The sequence below is a fragment of the Trematomus bernacchii genome, unplaced genomic scaffold, assembly GCF_902827165.1.
Source record: "Trematomus bernacchii unplaced genomic scaffold, fTreBer1.1, whole genome shotgun sequence".
Lineage (NCBI taxonomy): Eukaryota > Metazoa > Chordata > Actinopteri > Perciformes > Nototheniidae > Trematomus > Trematomus bernacchii.
Window position 1 is genome coordinate 17034965 of NW_022987714.1, and position 24738 is coordinate 17059702.

At 38.9% G+C, this 24738-nt stretch overlaps 1 protein-coding gene across 3 annotated transcripts; it reads right to left on the reverse strand.

Moving 5' to 3' along the window:
* Positions 1–680: 680 nt before the first annotated feature.
* On the reverse strand, positions 681–23515 carry wt1a (WT1 transcription factor a). Of its 3 annotated transcripts, XM_034141776.1 has the most exons (9): positions 22957–23515; positions 18929–19051; positions 16772–16874; positions 16418–16420; positions 7538–7643; positions 4071–4215; positions 2777–2889; positions 1970–2060; positions 681–1644 (listed from the first exon to the last, which is right to left on the reverse strand). In XM_034141776.1, the coding sequence occupies exons 1-9, from the start codon at positions 23426–23428 to the stop codon at positions 1523–1525; spliced, it is 1278 nt and encodes a 425-aa protein (XP_033997667.1). In that variant the 5' UTR covers positions 23429–23515; the 3' UTR covers positions 681–1522. The 3 variants fall into 3 exon arrangements, 2 of the variants coding, with proteins under 2 accessions (XP_033997667.1, XP_033997666.1); XM_034141775.1 differs by lacking the exon at positions 16418–16420; XR_004556788.1 differs by lacking the exon at positions 16418–16420 and having other exon boundaries at positions 1571–1644; positions 1970–2063; positions 2800–2889.
* Positions 23516–24738: the final 1223 nt, after the last annotated feature.

Consider the following 24738-nt stretch of genomic DNA (forward strand, 5'->3'; position numbering starts at 1 on the left):
TGTAGCTGACCTTTGACCTCACTGTACACATGGTGGTAGAAGTTGCCATGAAATAACAACGGATGAATGAAATACAATTAAAGTTTAGATTGAAACATTTCTGCTTGAGATTAGATAGTCTTGAAGTGCAAAGATACCAACACTTGGATATGGAATCCTCCGTAAAAAAAGCTGCATGTTTTGCCTGTGGAAACTGGTGAACAGAAAACTGAAAAACTACCCTCTTTTCATATTTACTGACTCACTTTATGATGCTATAATTCAGAATGAGGACATATCTCTTTATAGGATAAGTGAGGTGATATTCTGGATGTTATTTATTATTAAATCCCATGAAAAGACCAAAACCAAAAATGGATGAATCCTATTAAATAGGACATATAATGCTAATTTCCAGGTTCATATTTGTATTGTACTGTGACATGCTTTAATGTTCAAAAAGCTCTTTATGTTTCTCATACTGCCTGTGCTGCAGCACCTCTTTTCACCCTCTGTCTGAAACCAGAGCCCAGTCTGCTCTGATTGGTTAGCTGGTGGGATCTATTGTGATTGGTCAGTCGATTAGAGAGGTGTCGGAAATGTCCCAGTCCTCGGGCGGAGTGAGTGGGAGAGAACCTTCTGACCATGCCCATGCACAGAAACCTATATAACACACTACAGTAAAGGGAACAACACAACAATCATAACAGGGATCTTTAATACAAATGATGTCAAAGACTTGAACTGTTGTTCTGAAAAGAACAACAACAAATATTCCACAATGAACATGGCCATAGACATGTCATTTATTTTAAGCCAAATGTACGTTATGCAGTTTATCTGCAGCTGAAAGTAGTTCCAATGCAATATTTACATCTGTTTGAGTAAGATTCAAGATTAGCCTTATTAAATATAAAAATATATTACATATAGGTATTTTTTACCCCTTTTGTAAGATTTACATCTTCAGTAGGAACAAATTCAGCAAAAACAGCGCTGTTAAAAAAACAAAAAGCAGCTGAGCTTGTTAAGTTTGAAGGTATATCAGACACCCATACAATGCGACTTGAATACTATAATAAATAATCTTACAACTAATTTTACCTCGTCTTTGGCAACCCACTCTATCAACAAAGTGGTGCCATTTAATGTATTAATGTCGTCTAAACACGATCTAAAGTATTACTGGTTTTGGTCTTTTAATGGGATTTGTCGGCTATAATAAAAATATGGAATATTTTCAGCTTTATCTTTTTAATTCTAAGCGCTGCATGTATTTAGATTTCATATCCAGATATTTTGTACATGTTAAGACTTTCCACTCAGAGTGTATACTGTGGTATCTAGTTCCACAAGTCATAATGGTGTAAAACTATTCACTTTTTCAAGAGACCCATTAGGACTCCTCTGGTTCCAGCTCTCAGTGGGCTAGTTTCTCAGGGCCAAATGGGGTCACCAGGTTTGGATTAACCATAGACAGAAAATATAAGCAGATGTAACCCACATGTTTACATTTCAAATGCGATACGGGCTGACGGAGGCTTCAGATGGCCAGCTGCAGCTTGGTGAGGTTCCTCTGGTGCATGTTGTGGTGTCGCACCAACTCATCACTCCGGGCGAACTTCTTCTGACAGTTGGGCCACCGACAGTTAAACGGCTTCTCGCCTGATGATGGACAGTATGGAGGAGACAGAGGATGAAGTGGAGAGGAGGGTACAAAAAGAGAAAAGGAGGAAGTAGCATTTGGAGAAAGGATGGAAAAACCATGAAATAAAGGGAAAAAGGGAAAAAGCAGAGAAATATTAGAATAATATGGTGATTATAACCTAAAGGAAAGATAAAATGGACTAAATATGTTTAACACTCTATCTACTATATCACTGTATCACTCATCTAATAGTATGTTTTAAAATGAATTTACTTGTAATGTTTTGCAATGTATACACATCAAATATTGAGTAAGAAATGGGAAAAATAAAAGTTTACGCACTTGTTTTACCTGTATGAGTCCGGGTGTGTGTCTTAAGGTGGTCAGACCGAGAGAACTTTCTCTGACACGTCTCGCATTGGAACGGTTTAAACTCCTAAACACATGTACAGTATGCATGCACACAACACACACAGACACACACACACACAGACACACACACACACAACACACACACACACACAAGAAACATGTTCATCGTCACACAAACAGACACACACACATACAGGACACACACACACACACACACAAACACACACACACACACACACACACACACACACACACACACACACACACACACACACACACACAGACAGACAGACACACACCCACAAGACACACACACACACACACACAGACAGACAGACAGACACACAGACAGACAGACAGACACACACACACACACAGACACACACACACACACACACACACACACACACACCACACACACACACTCACACACACATTCAACGTCACACAACACACACACACACACACACACACACACACACACACACACACACACACACACACACACACACACACACACACACACACACACACACACACAGACAGGGAGATAGAAGAATACAGTAGAGCAGAGGTCTGCAAGAAGCCATTCCACAGTTTGTCCAGCCTTTAGCAACTTTATCTGAAGGAGTTCAGTGTGTAGTGCAACACTGTAGTGTACACACAAGGAAATGTGCATTTCAAGGAACTGCATTGTCCACAAAATGGCCGTCATGCAAACAGAGAGGAGAGCAAGTGGAGAGAATAAATAGTAAGAAGTGAAAGGGAAACAATGACAGATTGTGTGGAACTGATCGAACCTGTGTGTCTCCTCTGGTGTCTCTTCAGCTGATCGGAGCGAGAAAACCTCCGTCCACAGTCTGTGAAGTCACATGGGTAGGGCTTCTCCCCTGGACAAAGACCAGAGACACAGACAATTATATACATTGTAATTTGAAAAGGGCAAGATACTTAAACCTGAGTTGCTCCCGATAGCATGGCCACAATGTCTGAATGTGTGTGAGTGTTAGCTTCCCAGAGCAAGTCCTGCTCTGCATGAATGAGGTGTGAATGGCTGAATGACAAAAGCGCTTTAAGGGGTCCAAGACCTGATAAAGCACTATATAAGTACAGTCCATTTACCATTAGTCTCATTGAGTGAGTTCTTAGCAATCACAGATTTTTTGACACAAGGAAGCTTTGAACATTCACCAGTGGAAGTGGTAAAATGCTAACAAATGTCCAGGGTTTAGGACTCATTCCTGCACCACTGCATACTTGTGTAATATGAAATAATTTGTTTATAGAGTATATTTTGTATCATAAATGATAAGGGACAGAAACAATTACATTATGGTAACATATAACATAAATAAACTATGTAATAACAGTGTATTGTTTCATGCATTTAATACTATTTTAAGTATTTGTTATTATAACCAAATTATTCTCACACAATGCTTTTTTATGCAATTCTTTAACAAAGTATTTTAATCACCATGTGAAACTTTAAAATAGTCATCACAAAAAGGTTAAGAAGTTTAAAAACCAGTTACAAAATGTGCAATAAATATCTGGTCCCACTATCTTTATAATGTATATAGATGTTTATCATTAGGTATTTATTAACATATCATTATTATAGTATATAGTATAACAACAAAACACTTTTAAAAACAACATAAATTATAGCATTAGTCATAACTAATAAACGATTAACTTATATATACAATATATAATAATAAACTTAAATATAAATCCACAGTTGATTATTGATGGTTTTATAAAGTGTTACCCTGGTTCTCTTTGTATTTGATGTAGATTGAATATCTTTGAGATGGGACTCTTTCTGACCAGGTGTTAGTTACAGAGTTGTGTTTTTACACCTTTAGAATATCAAAGTAACGCTAAAGCTACACTGGCTCTTCATTTTGACAGTTAACTAAACCAATCCCACATCCTAGCAAGTCTTTTCTGGCGAAAGCAGATCAGGAAATTGGGGCCATTGGAGACATCACTTAAACAGTTTTACACAACAGAAAAACCTGAAAGTAGTTATATAGTAAATGTGTTACATTTCTGTTGCTTTCACCTGTGTGTTTGCGACTGTGCATCTGCAGGTGAGACAGCTTGAAGTATCGTTTGTTGCATCCTGGGTAGGCGCATATGAAGGGACGCTTATCGCTGCTCTCTGACCGCACGATGGCTGGAGCAATGCTGGGCACCCGCCGCACATCCTGCACACACACACACACACACACACACACACACACCACACACACACACACACACACACACACACACACACACACACACACACACATACACATACACATACACATACATACACACACACACACACACACACATACACATACACATACACATACACATACACATACACATACACACACACACACACACACACACACACACTTGTAATTTAAAGCCATAACACTCAAAGTGAAATTAACAAAAGCTCTCCTTGAACCTCAATAATTGACCCAGTAGAATGTCAGAAAACAAGCAATTAAATCTGTCCTGTGTGTAAATAAGAGCATGTGATGTGTCTGGCTCATGGGGATCATTATAATAAAATGATCATGTATTCATTAGATGGGAATTAGCAGTAAAATGACCCCAGTCTGACTGCAGCCCAGAGGGAGCTGTTAGTCACGCCTTTTAAACCGAGCGACCCATCACAGGCTGCTGCAGAACAATAACAGAAATAACAAATGTTCTTCTTTTGTCCTTCTTTGGAGGATAAAATCTGCTTTCTTCTTACTTTATTACACTATTCTCCAAATGAGTTGTCATTGTGGTAAAATAATATATTATTAATTAACTGAAAATGTGTTTATATTTTCTTTTAATTTTTTTATTGTCCACAAAATTAGTAGTAAAATAAAAATCATTATTATCATATAATGATATAATATAATATCATTATCAAAAAACAAACAACAGGCAACAGAAACATTTAAAAAACAACAACAAAAATAGCTGTCAGAAATAGAATAAATATGTATGAAATATAGACCTGTTTTTGTTTTTAAAGCTTTGGATGTAATATAGGTAAGGGTTTATCTGCACCATAAATATACGTATAAAATACATTTTTTTCAAACAAATCCTTTCACTTATTATCAATCCTACACGCGAACATTCATCTTTTTCTATTTGTTTGCTAAAGCACCACAGAAAATGACTCTCTCTATTAACACACAGCCAAGCGAACCCTGAAACACAGAACAAGCTAACACTGTTAGTACTGGCTTTTCGCTTTGATTCAGAGGAATAATTAACATTCACAGCCCTGCGCCGCTGGTAAAGTGGTGAAGAAGTTAGCATGTGAAGTCAGGTAAATCACAATAAAAGCAGAGGTTTTCTGTGTCTGTGTGTTTATTTACAACAGCAGCCTCTAGTCGCTCAAGCTAACAGGTGCTAACAGGCTAGAATTCCTAGCAGTTGAGCTTGCTTAAAGGGGACCTATCATGCAAAATGCACTTTTGTATGTCTTTTATACATGAATACTGTATGTGTCCCCGGTGTTCCAGGGAACTCACCAAGTGTCAGAAAACACAACCCTCTCTATTTTCCTCCATACCCAAATCTCTAAAAAAGGGGCTGCAACGGATCTGATAAAAACTGATCCAGATTTGAACACTGTCCTGACGTCAGGACAGTGGCGCTACGGCTATTGGGCCAACTCCACCAATCAGGAGGAGACAGCCACGGCCATTGCCGTTCGAAAGCACTGGAGACGCTTTAGTACATATGCCAGGCCAGTAGATGGTGCTGTTCTCACAGAATCAGCCCTTGCAAAAACAGAGCTAAAAATGTTCAAATTGAGCAAAATGAGGCATGGCTAAAATGCATGATCTGTTTGGTATTTAAAAAAAAAAAAAGTATAAATATGCCTTATATAGGTATGGTCCTACACTATATTATTCAAATATAGCATGATACTGTAGGTCCACTTTAAAATTGCTATTATCAAATAAAAAAGCTTTGAAGGGGTTAGTATGCAACTATCAAAAATCTAAAAGGAATTGAAACTCTCATTGTTATGACTAAAATAATTTGAAATATATTCTAAGATTTAACAAACTATTATATATACATATATATATATACATTTTACAACATGTATCGATCAGATTTTATGTATTTATTTGTTTATTATTCAACACTTTGGAGTTTTATATTAAGTAACTCCCAACATCAAAATGGTAGAATTAGCTCTTATTCAGTCATAAATCAATGTTAATGAAAAATTCAATTCCATTGCTGTTATCTGTTTTCCCTTTGACAGTTATTGAGAAATATTTGAATCCCTTTAGGTTTTAATTAGTAGAAAAGCATCACTTTCTAACTTAATATGTTATCTCACTTATTACCAACTCTTAAACTACTTTAAAGGCATAACAATCAGAATTGTTTATTCTTTTGCCCTGAGCCAGATCCCATATTTTGTGTGATTTTGTATTACCATAAGAAAAAAAGGAGGAAAGAAAGAAAAGGGGCAGGGTGAATGATGAAACAGGGACCTAAAGGAAAGAAAAGAAAGATCTCAGAAAGCCCTGCTGTGGACAGAGAGCAGGTCTGGAGAATCTCTGCTCCCTGCAGCTGCTGACAGACAATAATTAAGATCTAATGATTTATTAACATGCTGATCCTCGAATGGAAACGGAATCTTTACCCTGTGTACCTCCATGTGTGTCTGTTTCTCCACTGCTAATGGATTTGTGGAAAAAGATTGCTCTTGGCCTCTGGAGCTGACTTACAAAAAAAAACCTGCATGTGTGTATGCAACGTGTTTGTGTGTGTGCAGGTATTTGTAAATCTCTGCTACATAGAGTATTTCCTCTTCACATGGCCTGGTCATTGCATCAGGCTCTCCACCACTCATCTACGTCTTCCAAAAATATGTTCTTTTTTCTGCCAAGTCTTTGTTAGGTATCTCTACAAGGGAACCTTTGTGGAATTATTAAGAGAACAATCTGAAAATAAAAAGTAAAAAAAAGTCCTTGTGGCCTTACAGTATAATGACCATTCGATATTATAGAGCAGAGGTGGAAGAAGTATCTAGATGCTTTACTTGAATAAAAGTACCAATACATTATTGTCAAAATACTTAATTACAAGTAAAGTCCTCTATTTCAAATATTACTTAAGTCAAAGTAAAAAAGTATTATCAGCTACAGTAAATGTACTTAAAGTATACAAAGTAAAAGTAATCAAAGTGCAGAAAAATATACTTTATGTGTGTATATCATTATATTTATATTTAATCTTGTGACTTAAAGAGTTAGTCCACTAGCTTAATGTTGTGGGTTAAAGCTATTTAACAAATGGTGTGGAGTACAATTACATGTTTTCCCTTTTAAATGTAGTGGAATAGAAGTATAAAGTAGCATTGAATTGAAATACTCAAGTAAAGTACAAGTAGCTCCGAATTGTACTCAAGTAAAGTACTTGAGTAAATGTACTTGGTTACATCCCAACTCTGGTAAAGAAGAAAAAAAGCAACATGTAGAAGTGATGTATGAGTCCTACCTGTAAGCCCCTGTACACTCCATGTGTGTGTGTGTGTATGCGGTACTGTGTGCTGCAGCTGTACAACATGGGGGTGTTGGGTTCACTGTCATAGCCTGCTGCATGGCTGCAAGAAAGGGACATTAGAAATAAATAAAGTTAAACAACAGTTCCTTTACTTAAACATTAGAACATTGACACAACTCTTACATTGTTTTGCAGCCAAACTAGCAGGTTATGAGACATAACATATGTATAACAAAATGCAACAACATGATTCAATGCCATTAATCCATACAATTCAACACACTGACAGACATATAAAGAATGAATTGCTGTTTTACTGCATCGTGAAGGTATCATTATTCAAACATGTTCACCTTGTCACACAGCCAATAATGCAAAACACAGAGCAATCATTAGTAGTTAGGGAGAACCAGCTGAAGCCTGTGGTTTTGTGTGTGTGTGTGTGTGTGTGTGTGTGTGTGTGTGTGTGTGTGTGTGTGTGTGTGTGTGTGTGTGTGTGTGTGTGTGTGTGTGTGTGTGTGTGTGTGTGTGTCACTGTTCATGCATGCGTGTGTTAAACAATTGGTGCAAGAGGTTAAACTCTGACACAAGAGGGAAAGACATAAGTTGGCAAATCAGTGGGCACAGGAGGATGTGTTTACATTTAAACTGATATCGAAGAAATGTGTACATTTACTTCATAAAACACTGTAACTATCTGGATGAATGCAGATGCCTGGTCATCTTAGTGCTGTGCAGTATTTTCTAAGTTGTGTTTTTTTTTTTTTCCAAGAGTTGAGAAATACTGTCTTCAATATTTGGCATGAAAATGATTCCACAAGATAATTTTCCCCTTGGCATGAATTAAAATGCTTTAACCGTTTATCATGTTTTATTTTTAATTTGTTCAACTGTCCATTCCATTACAAATAACACGCAACAAAACATTCCTATTAAACTAAACTGTACTTTTGTAGTAATATTATGCAAATGTTAACATGCTAACACCCTTAACTAAGTTGGTGAACATAGTAAACCCGATAGCGGCTAAACAAGTTAATATACTGTACTTCAAGGTTGTTAGCATGCTAGCATAGCCTGAAGCTGCATTTACATGATACGCAGTAAGGCGGCTCTGCGCTGTCGTTGCGTTTCTATCAAGAGAGCGGTGCTGCCCGACTCCAAATTGCCCAAAGTTCCTATTATTTCAAATTTGAACTAGTAACTGCTGACCTTTCGACGTGCAACCAATCAGATAACAGCTGTATTTAGCGGCGCAAGCTAGCAGAGGAGGTTACCCTAGAAGTGAACTTCTTCCTATTGATCAACATCAGCCATGTGTAATGTTACCTTTACCATACATAAATGTACTGTAATCTAATAGGCCTACATTTCCTACATTTTAAGTATTTTTCATAACTGTTGATAATATTTTTTCATAATCAATGAATCATCAAAACAATATAAAGTCTTAGAATTACTTAATTTTCTTACCAATAGTCCAAAGACATTTAAGTTACAATGATATAAAACTGAAAATCTAAAACAATTAGCAATCTAACTTAAAAAATAGATGGGTTTCTTCATGATTAGATGATTGATCATATCGATAAATCCTTACATATTTAGTGTTAAGTGCTGGCCTCATTTACTTTCCTTCTTTGGTTTATTTTTCACTGTGGAGGCTAGTGAGAAAAACAAACTTTGACATACTGTATCGGGCAGAACAAAGCCTGCTCTGTGTGACGCAGCTGCCAGTGTTGCCTCTCGTATCTTCTTATGATAACACACAGAGAAACAGAAAGCTCTTGTCTAAATATGAAATGTGTTATATTTCAGTCTGTCTAACCAAACGAGGAGGATGGGAGTTTGCATCCTGTGCTGCTGCAGAGGGAATGTGCGGTACACGGCCGGGCGTCATAAGGTGCTCTTTGTTTCCACATACAGGAGGAGAGACAGGACGACTACGTCAGTGATATACACGGTGTTAATCAAACTGAACGCTCCTTTTATGTTATTCATACATATCTTGGTATTTTAGCTGGGACACCTTAGTCAGGGATCATGGTTCTTCTACCAATACATCTTTAGCTCCATCACAATGATTAAAGGAATACTTTGGCCTAAAACTGACCATTTATATAAAAAAACTCGCCCAGGTTTACCTTGAATTCATGAAGAAAAAGTTGTTTCTATCGCATGCGTCGGTGAATGAAGAAACCACAATGTGAGTAAATTATTGATCCATTAGGCGCGTTCACACCGGAGTACTTTTCCCCGTACTTTTCCCGCTTAGTTCCGTTAGTACCCCTTATGTGGTGGCATTGGGATATATTTTTTTTAATACTCTGGAGCAGAGAGAGGAGCTGTGGCTTATTGTTATTGATTAATGCATCAGTGTTTCTTAGGGTCAAAAACACTAAACTCATAACTTAAAATGAAAGTGTTTAGTTTATTTAAGAAAAGAGCACATGTTCAATGTGAAAAGTGACAGTAGATATAGATTAGTTGCAATTTGGTGCTATATATATAAAAAAAAATATATATATATATATTATATATATATTTTTTTTAATTTCAGGGGGGGCGCGGGGCTCCGTTGGCGGGGACAAGAGAATGGTAGGGGAAACACTGCAAAACAAAACGTCTGCCTGCTCTCTACAATGATCAATAACAGCGAACGGATGGTCAAAGTAAGGTACAAATAAACAGAATCACACGAAGCCTGGTTAGTGTTCCCTGACTTTACAAAGTGTGTGTTTTTTTTTTATAAGTGTGTGTTTGCGTTCTAGTCACTTTGCTCAGCACTACTGCTTGTTACAACTTTTATTTGCCGTACTCGCCTTTAACTGTTAGCTCAGGTTAATCTCGCCCTCTCCGACGTAAGCGTGACGTATGCGGTTCTTGCTTCTAGACCGACAATTTTTTGGTGCTTGAAACGAACCGGATTCCGGAGCTTAGAGGCGGCTCCGCTGCGGTGTGAACAGGAAAAACCGGTGCTTTTCAGGCTCTAGCTCCGAACCGGCCCTGGAACCGCATTGGTGTGAAAGCCCCAAAAGAGTACTTAGTGCCGGGAACTTTTACCCCCATTTTTAGTGCCTGCTAGAGAGGTGGTACCAAAAAAGTACCAAAAAAGTACCAATTTCTATTGGCTGGGCGAATTGCAAACCACGCCCTGTAAAACTCTGAAAAGTTTTGTGAAGCCGCCATCGTATTTGTGGCATTAGCATTATTAGCATTAGCATTAGCCCCGCGCACCAACGGAGAGAGAATAACTTATGGCAACACAAAGAAAAACATGGGAGCGGTGGAGATGAGGAGGTGTCGGCGTTCTGGCGATTTACTCTGAAGGCTTCAGTAGAAGCTGCTGGGAGTCCCAGCAGCTTCTACTGAAGCCAGTCCCCAACTCCGGGGACTTCCGGCCGGGGACTTCGGGCGGCAGTATACGCCGTGAAGTAGTTTGCGGCCTGCCAGTAAACCCAAAGCAGAAGAAGACGAAGTGACGTCAGCGGCTTCATTTGCCTAATCTTCCCTCAGGGAACTTATTCCGGTGTGAACGCGATCTGTACTTAGTGCCCTGGGGTACTAAGTGCCGGGGCACTAAGTACGGCGAAGTACTTCGTGTGAAAGCGGCTATTGAAGTAAATGGGGTCGTCATCAATAGCAAAACTATATCAAAAGATTATATTTAAGTCCCATTTATCAAATATTCTTACTACCTTTAGTTTTCACTAAAACCTTACTATTTAAAACATTTAAACAAGAAGTAGCCTTTGCAACTCATGATACAGTTTATGTGGAAGTGAATAGATAGTTTTTATGTGGTTTTTCTTAAACGATTAACCATTTATTTCAATTCCTCAAGACTTTTCTAATTTGTGGATTCCCTGTTTATAGTGGAGGCATGCGAGAATATCACGGTTTTATCTTGCATCGAAAATAAAACAGGCTGATTAAAAGATAAACAAACGATAATTTTATGGGTGAAGTATTCGCTAAAGGCCTTATTGATTAAATAAATGTTTCGTAAATGAATGTGAATGTGCCCCAGCACCAATGACAACACCATTATAACAATGCTTCCAAGAATGTAAACAGGGAATCTAGTATTACATCTATTCGGCAGGTGCTGTGTGGTTCTGTGCAGAGCGTGAACATTGGGAACGGGCCTATCTGCTCTTCCTCTTCAATCTGTACTCCCCTACACTTCCTTTTCCTCCTCTCCTGCACCTCACCTCTCTTTATCTCCCTGTGTTACTGACTCCCTCCTCTTTCTCTTCCTCCCCATCCTTACTCCCTCACACCTCCCCTCCCTCCTCCTGCTCCCCAGAGTGAGTACAAAGAGCCACAGAGAACCAAACAGCATCATAGTCTAAGATGACCAAGGCCACTGAAACATTTCTTATCAGTTGTTAGTCAGAAAACTTGAAAACTCAAATTCTTCTCTCCTGTCACTCAAAATTACCTTACATGTCATTTAGAGATACCTTTGGGAGCAATTTCTGGTGATAAGTATCTACCCAAAGGACACTTTGACATGTCAACTGCAGGGGCTGGGGATTGAACCCCTGACCCGCCATTTGGTAACGCTCTGATGCTCCATTTAATGAGCCTCACTAACCACAACACACACACACACACACACACACACACACACACACACACACACACACACACACACACACACACACACACACACACACACACACACACACACACACACACACACACACACACACACACACACACACACACACACACTTGTTAAGTGATGATGAATGCATGTTGGCTCGGAGTAGAAGGTATTTGTGAGCCGACACAGCTCTACAGGTCACTATGACATGAAGTACAGTGCACTATACGGAATGTTATTAACCCTGTGTGAACAGGAGAGGCTGATACTGCAGTGATAACTGGTCCTAAATTATGTTATACTTACACAATGTAGTTGTGTAACAATAACAATTCAATTTAGGCCAAATGGTGTTGCCGGGCTGCAGGTCTGTCTGTCAATACATCCAATACTTTGGTCCACGCTAAGGTATCTCTATAATGGCAAACTTTTGTCTTACCTGAGTAGGGATTCCATTTTTTTTTTAAAGAAATTATGTACTTTCTGTCCCAAGGGAATGGGACATTTACTTTTTAATAGTCCATAGTCTGATGGATGTCGATTGAATTGACACAAAAAAAATTCTGCTGAACAAGCCAGGAGTGTTTAGAATGATATTGTCCACCAACCAGGTTATCTACATGCACCGAAAACTATGTTTTCATATATGCAAAATTACCTCAAGTACTGACTAAATACTGCCATTGATGCTCTGTCAAAAACAATCAGCCAATAGATTTACTTTAATTCTAACCCAGTCTTTATGTTTCCCACCGTCTTATTTAATATAAACTTTGCTGAATATTTAAAAGCTCATAAAGAATGTGTATCCATTTGTGGCTGTTGCTTTTTTGTTTTCTTCAAAGGAAGAATTCTAATGAAAAATGCCAAACAAGCACACACACAGCCCCCCCCCCCACACACACACAAACAAACTGTGCCTAAGATAGACACAAAGAAAGCTACATTCTCCCATAACTGCCACCTTTCATTAAACACAGCAGACTCCACAATCATTTTTCAGACCTGCCATGATTAAATACACTGCCACAAACACACACACACACACACACACACACACACACACACACACACACACACACACACACACACACCACACACACACACACACACACACACACACACACACACACACACACACACACACACACACACACACACACACACACACACACACACACACACACACACACACACACACCAGATGTATAGCCCCCCTAACGCCACAGCCCCTTCATCACAGCACCTGCCGACCCGCAGCAGTCTGGCTGGGTAGATGTGGTGCCTGGTACCCTGCTCATTACACTGCTATTATTCCACAGTACAGCAGGGGCAAGCAGCCAGCAGAGCACAGAGGAGATTCCTGCTGAAGTATTGTTGGAATGGAGGCTGAGCACCAGAGTTAAAAGTAATGATTCATGACATTTTCAAATAAATATGTGTCAGATTTTCTTGTCTGTTGCTGATGTGATGGAACCCATTACTGATTGAGCATACATATATTCAATGAATGCTCTCTGTCCTCAACACCCAATGTGTTTTACAGGAGGTTCCCCTGGGAATCCCCCTGATTCACAGGAAGCTTGCAGCAGGAATCATACATTTGGTTAAAAAAAGCCTGACCATTTACCATAAGTAGTGATAGGTGCAAAGGATGAACCAAAAGAGAAGCAACTATGGAAACATAACCACTGAAAATCCAAGGAAAAACATATCAGCATGTTAGAAATGCAGTAAAGAGACACCACCAATAAAAAAATAAAAAATAGATCTAAACATTTTAAATCGATGCCTTACACCAATACAATGGTGGTCAATGTAATAGAATTTGCTCAAATTATCATAAAGATAATGTTAACATGTGGATGTTAAGCAGATAAGATGTTTACGATTTTCCCCTTAACTTCATCTAGAAACGCGAGCAGCAGGTACGTGATGATTATGACGTAGTTTATTGATAGCTTTTACTTCTGGCAGTTGCATTCACACTTAAAAATCATAAAAGGGGTGTTAATATGTGGAGATTATCCTGCTGAACAAAATGTGTAAGTATCATAAAAGCGTTTGCCAGAGATCTTATTTTCTGCAATTTTCCAAAATCCCCATTGCTTTTAGTAAAGGGAGCCTTTGCAAAGCTTTTCATAACGTTTTATTGGACAAATGGACATTTTGAGAATTCTGTGGGCTACATGAATGTCTCAACCATTTTTCATTGTGATTAATCTAACAGTTGTCAAGTCATTTGACTAAAACCAACATTTGTCAATTTCTTAATGGCAATAAATAAAAACCCTCAAAGTCATTAGGATTGCTTCTCAGGGAACCATGAATATATACAGAAGGTCTCACAGCAACTGTTCTAGTAACTGTTCAAATATTTCACTCTGGAACAAAATGACCATACAACAGGGAGATCTTGGCATCCTGACAGCCATGCCTAAAGCATAGGTACAAATATCATTTAAAACCTCAAAAGCTACATATCTCTATCCCAAACAAAGTCCCCACTATTCTGGATAATCCTCTCATTATTTCTTATATGAAACTGTTTCTATCGTACTAACTAGTTGGAAACTTTTTCAGTTTAGGATAATATGGTAATAATAATATTTATGAAAATGTGTGTGTGTGTGTGTGTGTGTGTGTGTGTGTGTGTGTGTGTGTGTGTGTGTGTGTGTGTGTGTGTGTGTGTGTGTGTGTGTGTGTGTGTGTGTGTGTGTGTGTGTGTGTGTGTGTGTGTGTGTATTAATAAGGCCTCAGCATGTTTTCATTTCATGTTGTTACAGTGGCCAAGCTGACGTCCTGCAGAGTAAATACAGTCCTGGTGGTACCAGGCGGCAAGATTAGACAACTGCCTCTACTCATGTGAGTCTTCCCAGCCGTGTGTGTGTGTGTGTGTGTGTGTGTGTGTGTGTGTGTGTGTGTGTGTGTGTGTGTGTGTGTGTGTGTGTGTGTGTGTGTGTGTGTGTGTGTGTGTGTGTGTGTGTGTGTGTGTGTGTGTGTGTGTGTGTGTGTGTGTGTGTGTGTGAGAGTGTGTGTGTGCTGACAAGAAATCAGTTATGTTTATGACAAAGAATACCCTCAGACTTTCTGGACCGTCTGAAGTATGTCCACCTCATCTCTATCACTTTTTCTTTCTCTCTTTCTATCTATCTCTCTCTCACATACACACACATTTTCCATGGGATTCCTTCTGTTCTGCCTTCGTTGGAGAACAGAATGTTAGTAGCTTGTGAAGAATGTTTCATTTGTAAAGCATAATAAAAAGCAAACGGTGTGGAAACATACCTCCTTCAAATGTTTAGTTTGGTGGAAACATATTAAAACCTGTTTATGATTTATAAATATTCTGAAGGGCATGATGTCGCAGTTATGGAGATGTATTTTCATATTCTCCCGGTAAAGTTGTAGTCAAAACCGTTTGCATGGTGACCATTTCATGTATTTTTGTTTTTAAATGTGCTTTTGGTTCTGGTGTGTGGGAGAAGCAGGGATTGAAGGCTTAGGCAGGGTGTGGAGGTGAGTTGGCTGAAAGCAAGAGTTTTGATGGGGCAGGAGTAGGAGGACATATTTTGGGGTTATATGTGAATAAATATTGTATTTGTGGATTAATATTTAGTATGTGAGGCAAATTAGTTGCTACAGTCTGTTGATGTGAAACTGCGCAAAATGAGTAGAAATCCAGAGTGACTCAGAAAAAGACATTCCATTCGAAAAACCTCAGGGCATTTTTGACAGGATGATTCTCTGATACATTAAATAAAAAAATATATGTTTCTGTCAGAAGAAAGCAGTTTGTTGAGAGGATATATTTCTGAAAGGTAGCGCTTCATTTTTTCATTTTCTGCAGTGAATCACAGACTGTTTTTGGACAACTGCTTAAGGGGACTCAACTGAAGAATTGTATTAACCCTAAGCCTTTTTTCTTTCGGTTTGAAAAGTAGAGACCTGATTAGAAAATTCTTGCATAGCTTATGAGCTATACAGGATTGGACTGTATAGTTCAGTCAATGGCGAGCAGAATATCTTGATTTACAATATCTCTTTGAAAATGTCCTAATAAATCAACCCACTTTTCTACAGAGCTTCCTGATATTGATAGTTTACTTCCTTCAGTGGCACCGTGACTTTTGTAGGTATCTGCGTAATATAAAACGACTTGTCTGTACATAAACAACAACTCAAGTTAGGATTTTTCGATCTCCTCTTCTAATGGCGGAGTTGGCAGAAAAAGAAAGGAAGTGGATATATGGCAGAGAAACCTGCTGAAGGTGGACTCCCTGTTCAACACTGCATCCTGCTACCTTTCACTTACTTACTGCTTGGGACAAACAACAATGGTTTCTGAAACATGTCCCCCTTATTTGTTACTCTTTGTCTATTACAAAAATAGATATTGGCTGTGCAGGTACAAGGAGTTTGTTCCTAATCCAATCGGTGAGCTCCACTGTGTCTGAATGATAATTAAAGGTGGAGTTTCTGTATAAGTTCACTCAAGGATACTAGCCAATTTGTGTCAGTGTTGTACAACCTTTAGAAATGGTGGTCCCCAAAATTGATGTTCTAGTCAGGTACCCCCACAACACCCTAAAAACAAGAACATACGTGTGTTTTACCTGTTGTATGGGTTCCTCAACAGTAGAGCCTGGCTGCCTGTACAGCTGTCTGAAGGTGTGTGGCATCCATACAAAGGAGGAGGAACAGGATACTGCTGCTCAGCTGTGGACACACACACACACACACACACACACACACACACACACACACACACACACTGTATTATGTGGAAATGAATTTGTACTCCAGTATGCACCCATACAAAACAAAGATGAAAAAAAAACTCCTCAGTGATTCACTCAGAGGAGAAACTTCCTTTTAAACTCTGCCCCTTCTTGCCCTCTCCTGTTTTTCTCCACTTTTCAGGAGTTGTTTTTTTTTACAATTAAAGCCACTGCACTTTACGTTTCTCTCTCTGAGATTCCCCTGCATTAGAGTAAATGGCTCCCTCGACAATTCTCTACATTCTAAAATCCCTTTCAGCTTAGATTCTCCCACTTATCTTTGCCCAAAATAAACATCAGAATTTACCGCGACGGCTTCGTTAAACCAACACATTTCAATATTTACTAAATAACGTTTTGAAGAATGGATTAAAGGGAAATATGGGTGGATGAAAGAGGGGATGAGAAGAGGAGAAGAGGGAGTTTGTGAGTCAGGATGTGGCTGATTTATACCTCCGACAGACGAGGTCACTGCCGAGACGTCAGGATAAGGGACAAGACACTCCCTAGGTGAGGGCCATGGAGCTGCCATACAAACGCAGCTGTGCTTTAATATACACATAGACTTACACACATAGTCTACTATTGCTCTTATTGAAAGAGACTCTGATGCATTGTATTTATATTTAGGAAATTGACTACTGGGTTAGGTTATTCTAAAATGTGATCCAGAATGAGAGGGATAATCAGTAGTGAAATGTAACTAGGTACATTTACTCAGGTATTGTACTTAAATACATATTTACCATGTTATGATACTTTATACTTCTACTCCCCTCTATTTCGGAGGTAAATAACATACTTTTTACTCCATTACATTTAGTTGACACTCATACTTACTAGTTCGTTTTTACATATACAAAACACATGATATAATATGATGCATAATTGAACTACTAATCTACCTAGCATTTTACAAATGATAATATAATAGTTAATACTAAAATAATACTGCGAAAGTACATTTATACATTTAGCTGATAATACTTGTGTACTTCAATTAAGGTAACATTTTGAATGCTGGAGTTTGACTCGTAATGAAGTAATTTTAGATGGTACTGTAGTATTTTTAGCTTTACTTAAGAAAAAGATATAGAAGAAGAAGAAGACATACTTTATTAATCCCTCACAGGCACTTCTTACACAATTTAGAACAAGTTAGAACAGGGTACAGTCAGCATACATTTGTAAGACAGTTGCTAAATGTAATGTAATTTGTTTTAGCCTACGTTAATGTCAGTTGGGTTGAGGAGGTAATGCAATTTATAATTGGACATAGTATGTATAAGGGCCCTACAAAATGTAGCTACATTGTGTTTGAAATGTACCTGGACATGATTTTTTACATTTGTTTTCAAAAAGGATGATGCTATAGAATCATCCATTTTTGTTAAAATTGCAACAAAAAAATACACACGCTATCATGCTATTATACTTAACTGCAGAGGCTGCTGAAGAAAGAAAGCTACATCAAGTGAAGGCTAGCTGGTGAGAAAAATCCTAACCTCAAACTATTACTCTTTTTTAATTTTCCTTAGCAATGATTTGTAATTGTAAAAATAAAGTTAACTGACATCTTGGTAATGCAGTTTGTTTTTCTATATTACTAAATGAGACAGTTGCCAGTAAAAAGGCAAATAGCTTAGCAGTGTAGCATTAACCATTATACAATTACACAATTGAAGTGGGATTCACGCGAACCCCCGGTGGTTAAACTACATCTAAACCACACATTAAAATGTATTCAACTACAATGAATTCATTATATTGATGTTTTATACAGTATTAACAGGCTCCTCGCAACATAATGTTACATTGAATTCCTATTAACTGAAAACCACCATAGAGCCAAAGCTAAAAAATGTTTCGGTTTCTATACGGTTTCAACTTTCCAAGTGTGTTGGACAGCATCATATTTTAAACTCTTTTTGTGTCTCAAAAAAATTCTCCTAAATGAATCCCACAACAACTTCAACTTCCATTGACACTTACCCATAGTGCTTTGCTGTGTTAGAGCATCTTCATGTTTGAAGGAGTGGTTGGAGAACTGCGAGCCGTGGTGTGTAGGAGTGTGGCCGTAATTACCGGCTCCATCGAATGCAACCGCGCTGTAACCTGCGACACAGAAACAAAAAGCAGAGTCACTGCAAATGAATGTGACTGTTGAATACATTCCATCAGAGATCACACATTGCTTGGAGCAGATACAAACATTTGTACTTTTCTTATTAGATTATCAGCCACAAGGACAAGATGCTGTTGGTGTATATCTAATTTTGCAATGACATTTTTTATTGTATGATTGTTTTTGCCGCCGGCTGTAAAATTTGCTTTAAAAGTGTAAACACCAACTCATTAATAATCTGAATAGATTAGTTTAGTTGACAAAATGTGTGTTATTTAATGTTTTTATTAAACAACACACACACAACACACACACACACACAAAAGGAGACTAGAGCTGTGGCTGACATCCCCGACCAGCCTGACTCATGACTTAGACTGACCTAAAGGGCACAACACACTCCCATAAATCACCCACATGCACACACACACACACACACACACACACACACACACACACACACACACACACACTCACACAGAAACACACACACTCAAACACTATCTCTCACTCTCTCATACATGCTTCGTTAATGAAAAAGATACAGTTTCTCTCACTTTCCTCAGTGCTTCATTGGTTGAGAGGAGAGGGAAAAACCTCATTAAACATGTCCATTTATCTTCCACTCACCCCTGTCTGACTCCTTTCTCAGTGTGTGTGTGTGTGTGTGTGTGTGTGTGTGTGTGTGTGTGTGTGTGTGTGTGTGTGTGTGTGTGTGTGTGTGTGTGTGTGTGTGTGTGTGTGTGTGTGTGTGTGTGTGTGTGTGTGTGTGTGTGGCCGTGTGGCCGTGTATCTGTGTGTGGCCGTGTATGTGTTTTTATGTGTGTGCAGGAGGCGTGTGGCGCAGTGGATAGAGCGTTGGTGTTGGGATCAGGGGAGCACAGGTTCAAACCCCACTGCAGTCAGCATGTCGTTGTGTCCCTGAGACACTTCACCCCAAATTGCTCCTGTGGGGATTGCCCACAGTATTGAGTATGTAAGTCGCTTTGGATAAAAGCGTCTAACAAGTGACATGTAATGTAGTAGGATACTTGTGTTGCCTTGAAGTCCAGCACTGAATATACTGTACACATAGACTTAATTGATGAGGTCAATTTGTATTAAAATGGAAAACCCAAGAATCCTTGGGGATTTTTTAAAATCTGAATATACATTTAGTTCAAATATTTGTAAATTAAAAATGTTGGGAAACCACAACTATAAAATATGCATTCCGTCCTATTTTTTCACTGACAATGCTTGTTTTGAACACTTTACCTGTCGTTAATAATTCGAAGACTACATCATTTATATATTATCTTTAAAAACTAGCAGCACTCATGTTAGCAGGTTATCTTTGCTACTATTACTATTAACTGATAAAAAGTGCAGACCTATAAAAGCTAGTTTAGTTGTAAAACAAATGAAACATGTTAAAAAAATAAAAGTATATCAGAAATGTGTTTCGTGATTTTCTTTTGATCCATAAATGTTTTTTTTATTCGTATCGGCAGGCCTCACTTAACAAGAAATGTTAACGTTTTCTAAATATCTGCATGATAGATGCCCTGATCCCATATAAAAAAAATGAAATCCCTCCTGTGGGGGGGAGGGGGGAGGGGGGGTCACAGTGATAGTCTCTGTGACCCTGCCCTGCTATCAGACCCCCGTCCTGCTGTTAGTGTTTGTCTGTGCTCGTCCAGCCACAGCGGGGGTTGGGGGTGGGTGGGGGTACAGATAAAACAGGTGAGAGGTCGGCTCAGCTCTTTGATTATAATGTTATTCCTAAATGATCTGCTTGATAAGCATGTTATTACTAATTAATCTGGTGGGGAACCACTAACAGATTCATTATCGGACATGGAGAAGAGCCGGGCTTAGCTGAGATCGGCAGGATACTCAGCAGTTAAGATTTTATTATAAAGTATGTATCGTTGATCATATGAATCCCCCATTAAGGTGGCTTTTACTCTGTAGCTAAAAATACAAATACTTTTCAAACAGAAAAGGGAAAGCCTATGACGAAAGTGATCCAGGCGCTTATAATGACTTACATTATGGGAACATTTATGAATTACACTTTATAGCCTCTTTCCCGTTCTATTGAAAACAATTTAAATACATAAAAGCATTTTTTTATGATTTATTCTACAAAAATAATGTATGTCTTAATGTCTAAAACAATTGTATCTGTTCAGTAGTGAATAACATATAAAACCAACATTTAAAGGAATTGGTATTTTTCAAAAAATTTATTTAAACTTCAATTATTAGTGTATACAAATGTGCAAAACTGTTAAATGTAAGGAAAACATGACTCAAATAGATGAAATGACAAATGATATTAACTCAGCGATGCCTCAACAATCATGTTGTATTACTTTAACACTGGACAGAAACATTTGAGAAAAGAAATGTCGTTTGTCAAACATCACCTGGGCACACGTTTTTATTAAGATGTTTGAGGTTTATATTAAAAACGAACAGTTCAAATGAAAAGAGATATTTATCCAACATTTGTAATTCCATTAAGTATTTTATTACCTGAGTGTTAGTTAGTATGTACAGCAGCTTCAACAGAGGCACAACGTGCTTGCTGCAGACTAAATGATATAAAGTCCAGAGCCTATAATAGATAGAGTTTTTGTGGCGGTGGATAGTGAACATCAAATATTTGTTATCTACTTTTTTTTAAATGTATTTCCAAAATATGAATTTAAAAAGCAGATAACCTCTCCAAATGAAAAAAATGTAAAATAAATCATGAATATGTCAAGTACTAAGTATTCATTCATTAGAAAATACCAAGATAATTGTTATTATCTCATGAAACATCATGGTGAGTCTACATTTAAGTTTGTTTAAGGTCAAAATACATTTTTGAATATGACTTATTGCCATTGTTTTTTTTCTTAACTGTTGTTTTAAATGACCCATTTACTCAAACGGCTTTGAGCTGCACAGATGTCTTTGGATTAATTCTGAATACTAAACTAACAATAATTGTTTTTTATTGATGCTTAAATGTACACCACATTCTAAGAAACAAAAATGAAGCTGTCTGTACACAAGCATGCAATACTCTCCAGTTCTTCAATGAGATTGTCAATGATCTCTTCAAGGGTTTAATAAGGATCTTTTCTTTAATAACATTTATATGTTATTATAGTTTACTTCAAATAGTTTTTTTATCCTTGTTTTATTTTATGGGCCGATTCTTACACTGTGTCTGACTGTGTTAATGTATGCACCAAATACAGAAGGGCAAATTACTTGTATGTACCTACTTGGCAATAAACCTGATTCTGATTCTGATAGTGACAGTACTGGGAACTTAGGGTAAACGTGAGCCTCCAGGAAGTGAAGGCATCACATCTGCCAGTTTAAACCATGTGAAATAATGTTTCATATATCTTGTGCAGGTGTAATACGGACACATTTAGGTTATATGTGACTGAGGTGTTTTGAAATGTCATGCTTTAGATTAATATCAGCTAATGGTTGATGAGAGTAAGGTAAACAGTGACATGAATTTACATTTGATTTCTAGGAAGAATTAACTTTGTTATCAAAAAAAGTAAAGCTTCAATAAAAGGAGGCAAACTAAAGGATGCAAAAACATGTAGTCCAGGTGATACTTGGAAACTTTTGACATATTTCATTAGCGTCCTTCAAAGCGTCTCGGAAAAAATGGATGATGATTCTGACACCCAGACAGAAAACACACACACACACACACACACACACACACACACACGCACGCACGCACGCACGCACGCACACACACACACACACACACACACACACACACACACACACACACACACACACACACACACACACACACACACACACACACACACACACACACACACACACACACACACACACACACACACACACACCTGCTGCCTACCTGTCTGGCTGCGGGCCGCCTGCTGTGTGTCCATGCAGTTGGTCAGGTAGGGGGAGTTGCTGAACATCCTGCTGGGGGGCTGGTGGTGGTGGGGGGCCGTCACAGATGGAGGTTGGCTGGGGGGGACTGGTGCAGTTGGAGGGGCCCCGAACGCCCCGTACCTGCAGGCCCCGGTGCCCGAGAACTGCCCGGAGAAGTGCACGGTGAAGGCGCTGAGGCCGCAGTGAGGGTCCGTCTCGTGCAGGTGGGGGTCGGTGGTGGCCCCCCAGCTTGGCTCCTGCTTGATGAAGGAGTGCGGCCCCAGGGAGGAGTGGGGGGCGGCCAGGGAGGAGTACGGGGAGGCTGCTGGGTGGAAGTCCAGGACGGGAGCCCACTGAGGGGCCGTGCTGACAGGCAGGGCCGGGCAGCCGGGGCTGGGGCCCCCCGAGAGGGGGGGCAGCATGGAGGTGAGGTCACGCACGTCTGAACCCATCGTGGTCCAGGGGGCAAAACTAGGACTAAGGTAGGCTATTTTTAAATTTGATCTGCCTCCCTATTTCTACCTGTCTGTCTCCCCCAAATCTGCCTCACCCTCTAAATCCACGAGAGTCTCGGAAACCTTCTTCACACCGCAGGATTCTATTTGAAGTCTGGTTCGGTTTTCGCCCATCAGTTGTTTACGACGCCACTCTGGAAGCTCCTTAAGTCCGACAGAAGTTCATGGCGATGCAGCAAACTCAAAGGAACTTTTTTCAAGGAGGAGGAGGAGGAGAGATGAGGAGGAATAAAACTCGATGATCAGTGGTGGTCTTCACTGTTTCCCTCGGCAGAAAAAGAATGTTGGGCTAAGAGAGATGGAGTCCATTGAAGGAGGAGAGAGGCTTCTGCTCAGCGCTTTCTCAGTGAATGGAGAGAGAGGAGTGGACGAGTGAGGAGGAGTAGCCCTCTTTTCCCTCCACAATCTCATGTGGGGGTTTGTGTGTGTGTGTGTGTGTGTGTGAGTGTGTGTGTGTGTGTGTGTGTGTGTGTGTGTGTGTGTGTGTGTGTGTGTGTGTGTGTGTGTGTGTGTGTGTGTGTGTGTGTGTGTGTGTGTGTGTGAGGAGGGTAGGAGGTGGAGTCAGGAGGTGATGAAGGACAGGAGCCCTCTGACTTCATTCACTTACTGTATGTTGAACAGTACACACACACACCCCACACACACACTCAAACATTTTGCAGGAAATATATTCAAATTCTGACAAAAAAAATATATTTGTCATTGTTTTAGGGTGTTTTGGGTTATGTCGAAAAACTCGTCATTATGATTTTGTTTTATCTCAGCTAATTGAGAAAAAAACATCCCATGAACTATGTTGTTTGATATGATTAGAGTTATACATCTAGGTTATTGCTGAGAGGCTGATATTTTCCCCAGCCATTTTAGGGGTCATAGATAGGCTACATATGTTTAATAAAATACGATCACATACGCAATTTTAACACATTTTTAATCGAAAAAATTCGAAGGTTTCGATTCGATAGTATTATTCAAACCCTACATTTCAGACAGAATTTGGAAAGAAATACAGAAATTAGTCCTGGCCCCGCGCAGGAATATTGTTAATAGTAAGGTAAAATGACATGAAATACGTAATGTAAAAAAAATGGTTGCGGTTTGTACGGTATACTGAAACCTGCCAGTAAAATTACTTTGCATAATTATTATTGGTTGTATTATTTTTTATTGTTAGAACCGAAGCGGTCCAATTTAAGTTGTGAGTAGATTCATTGTCGGTCGCTGATGAACAGCCCGCGAGGATACAT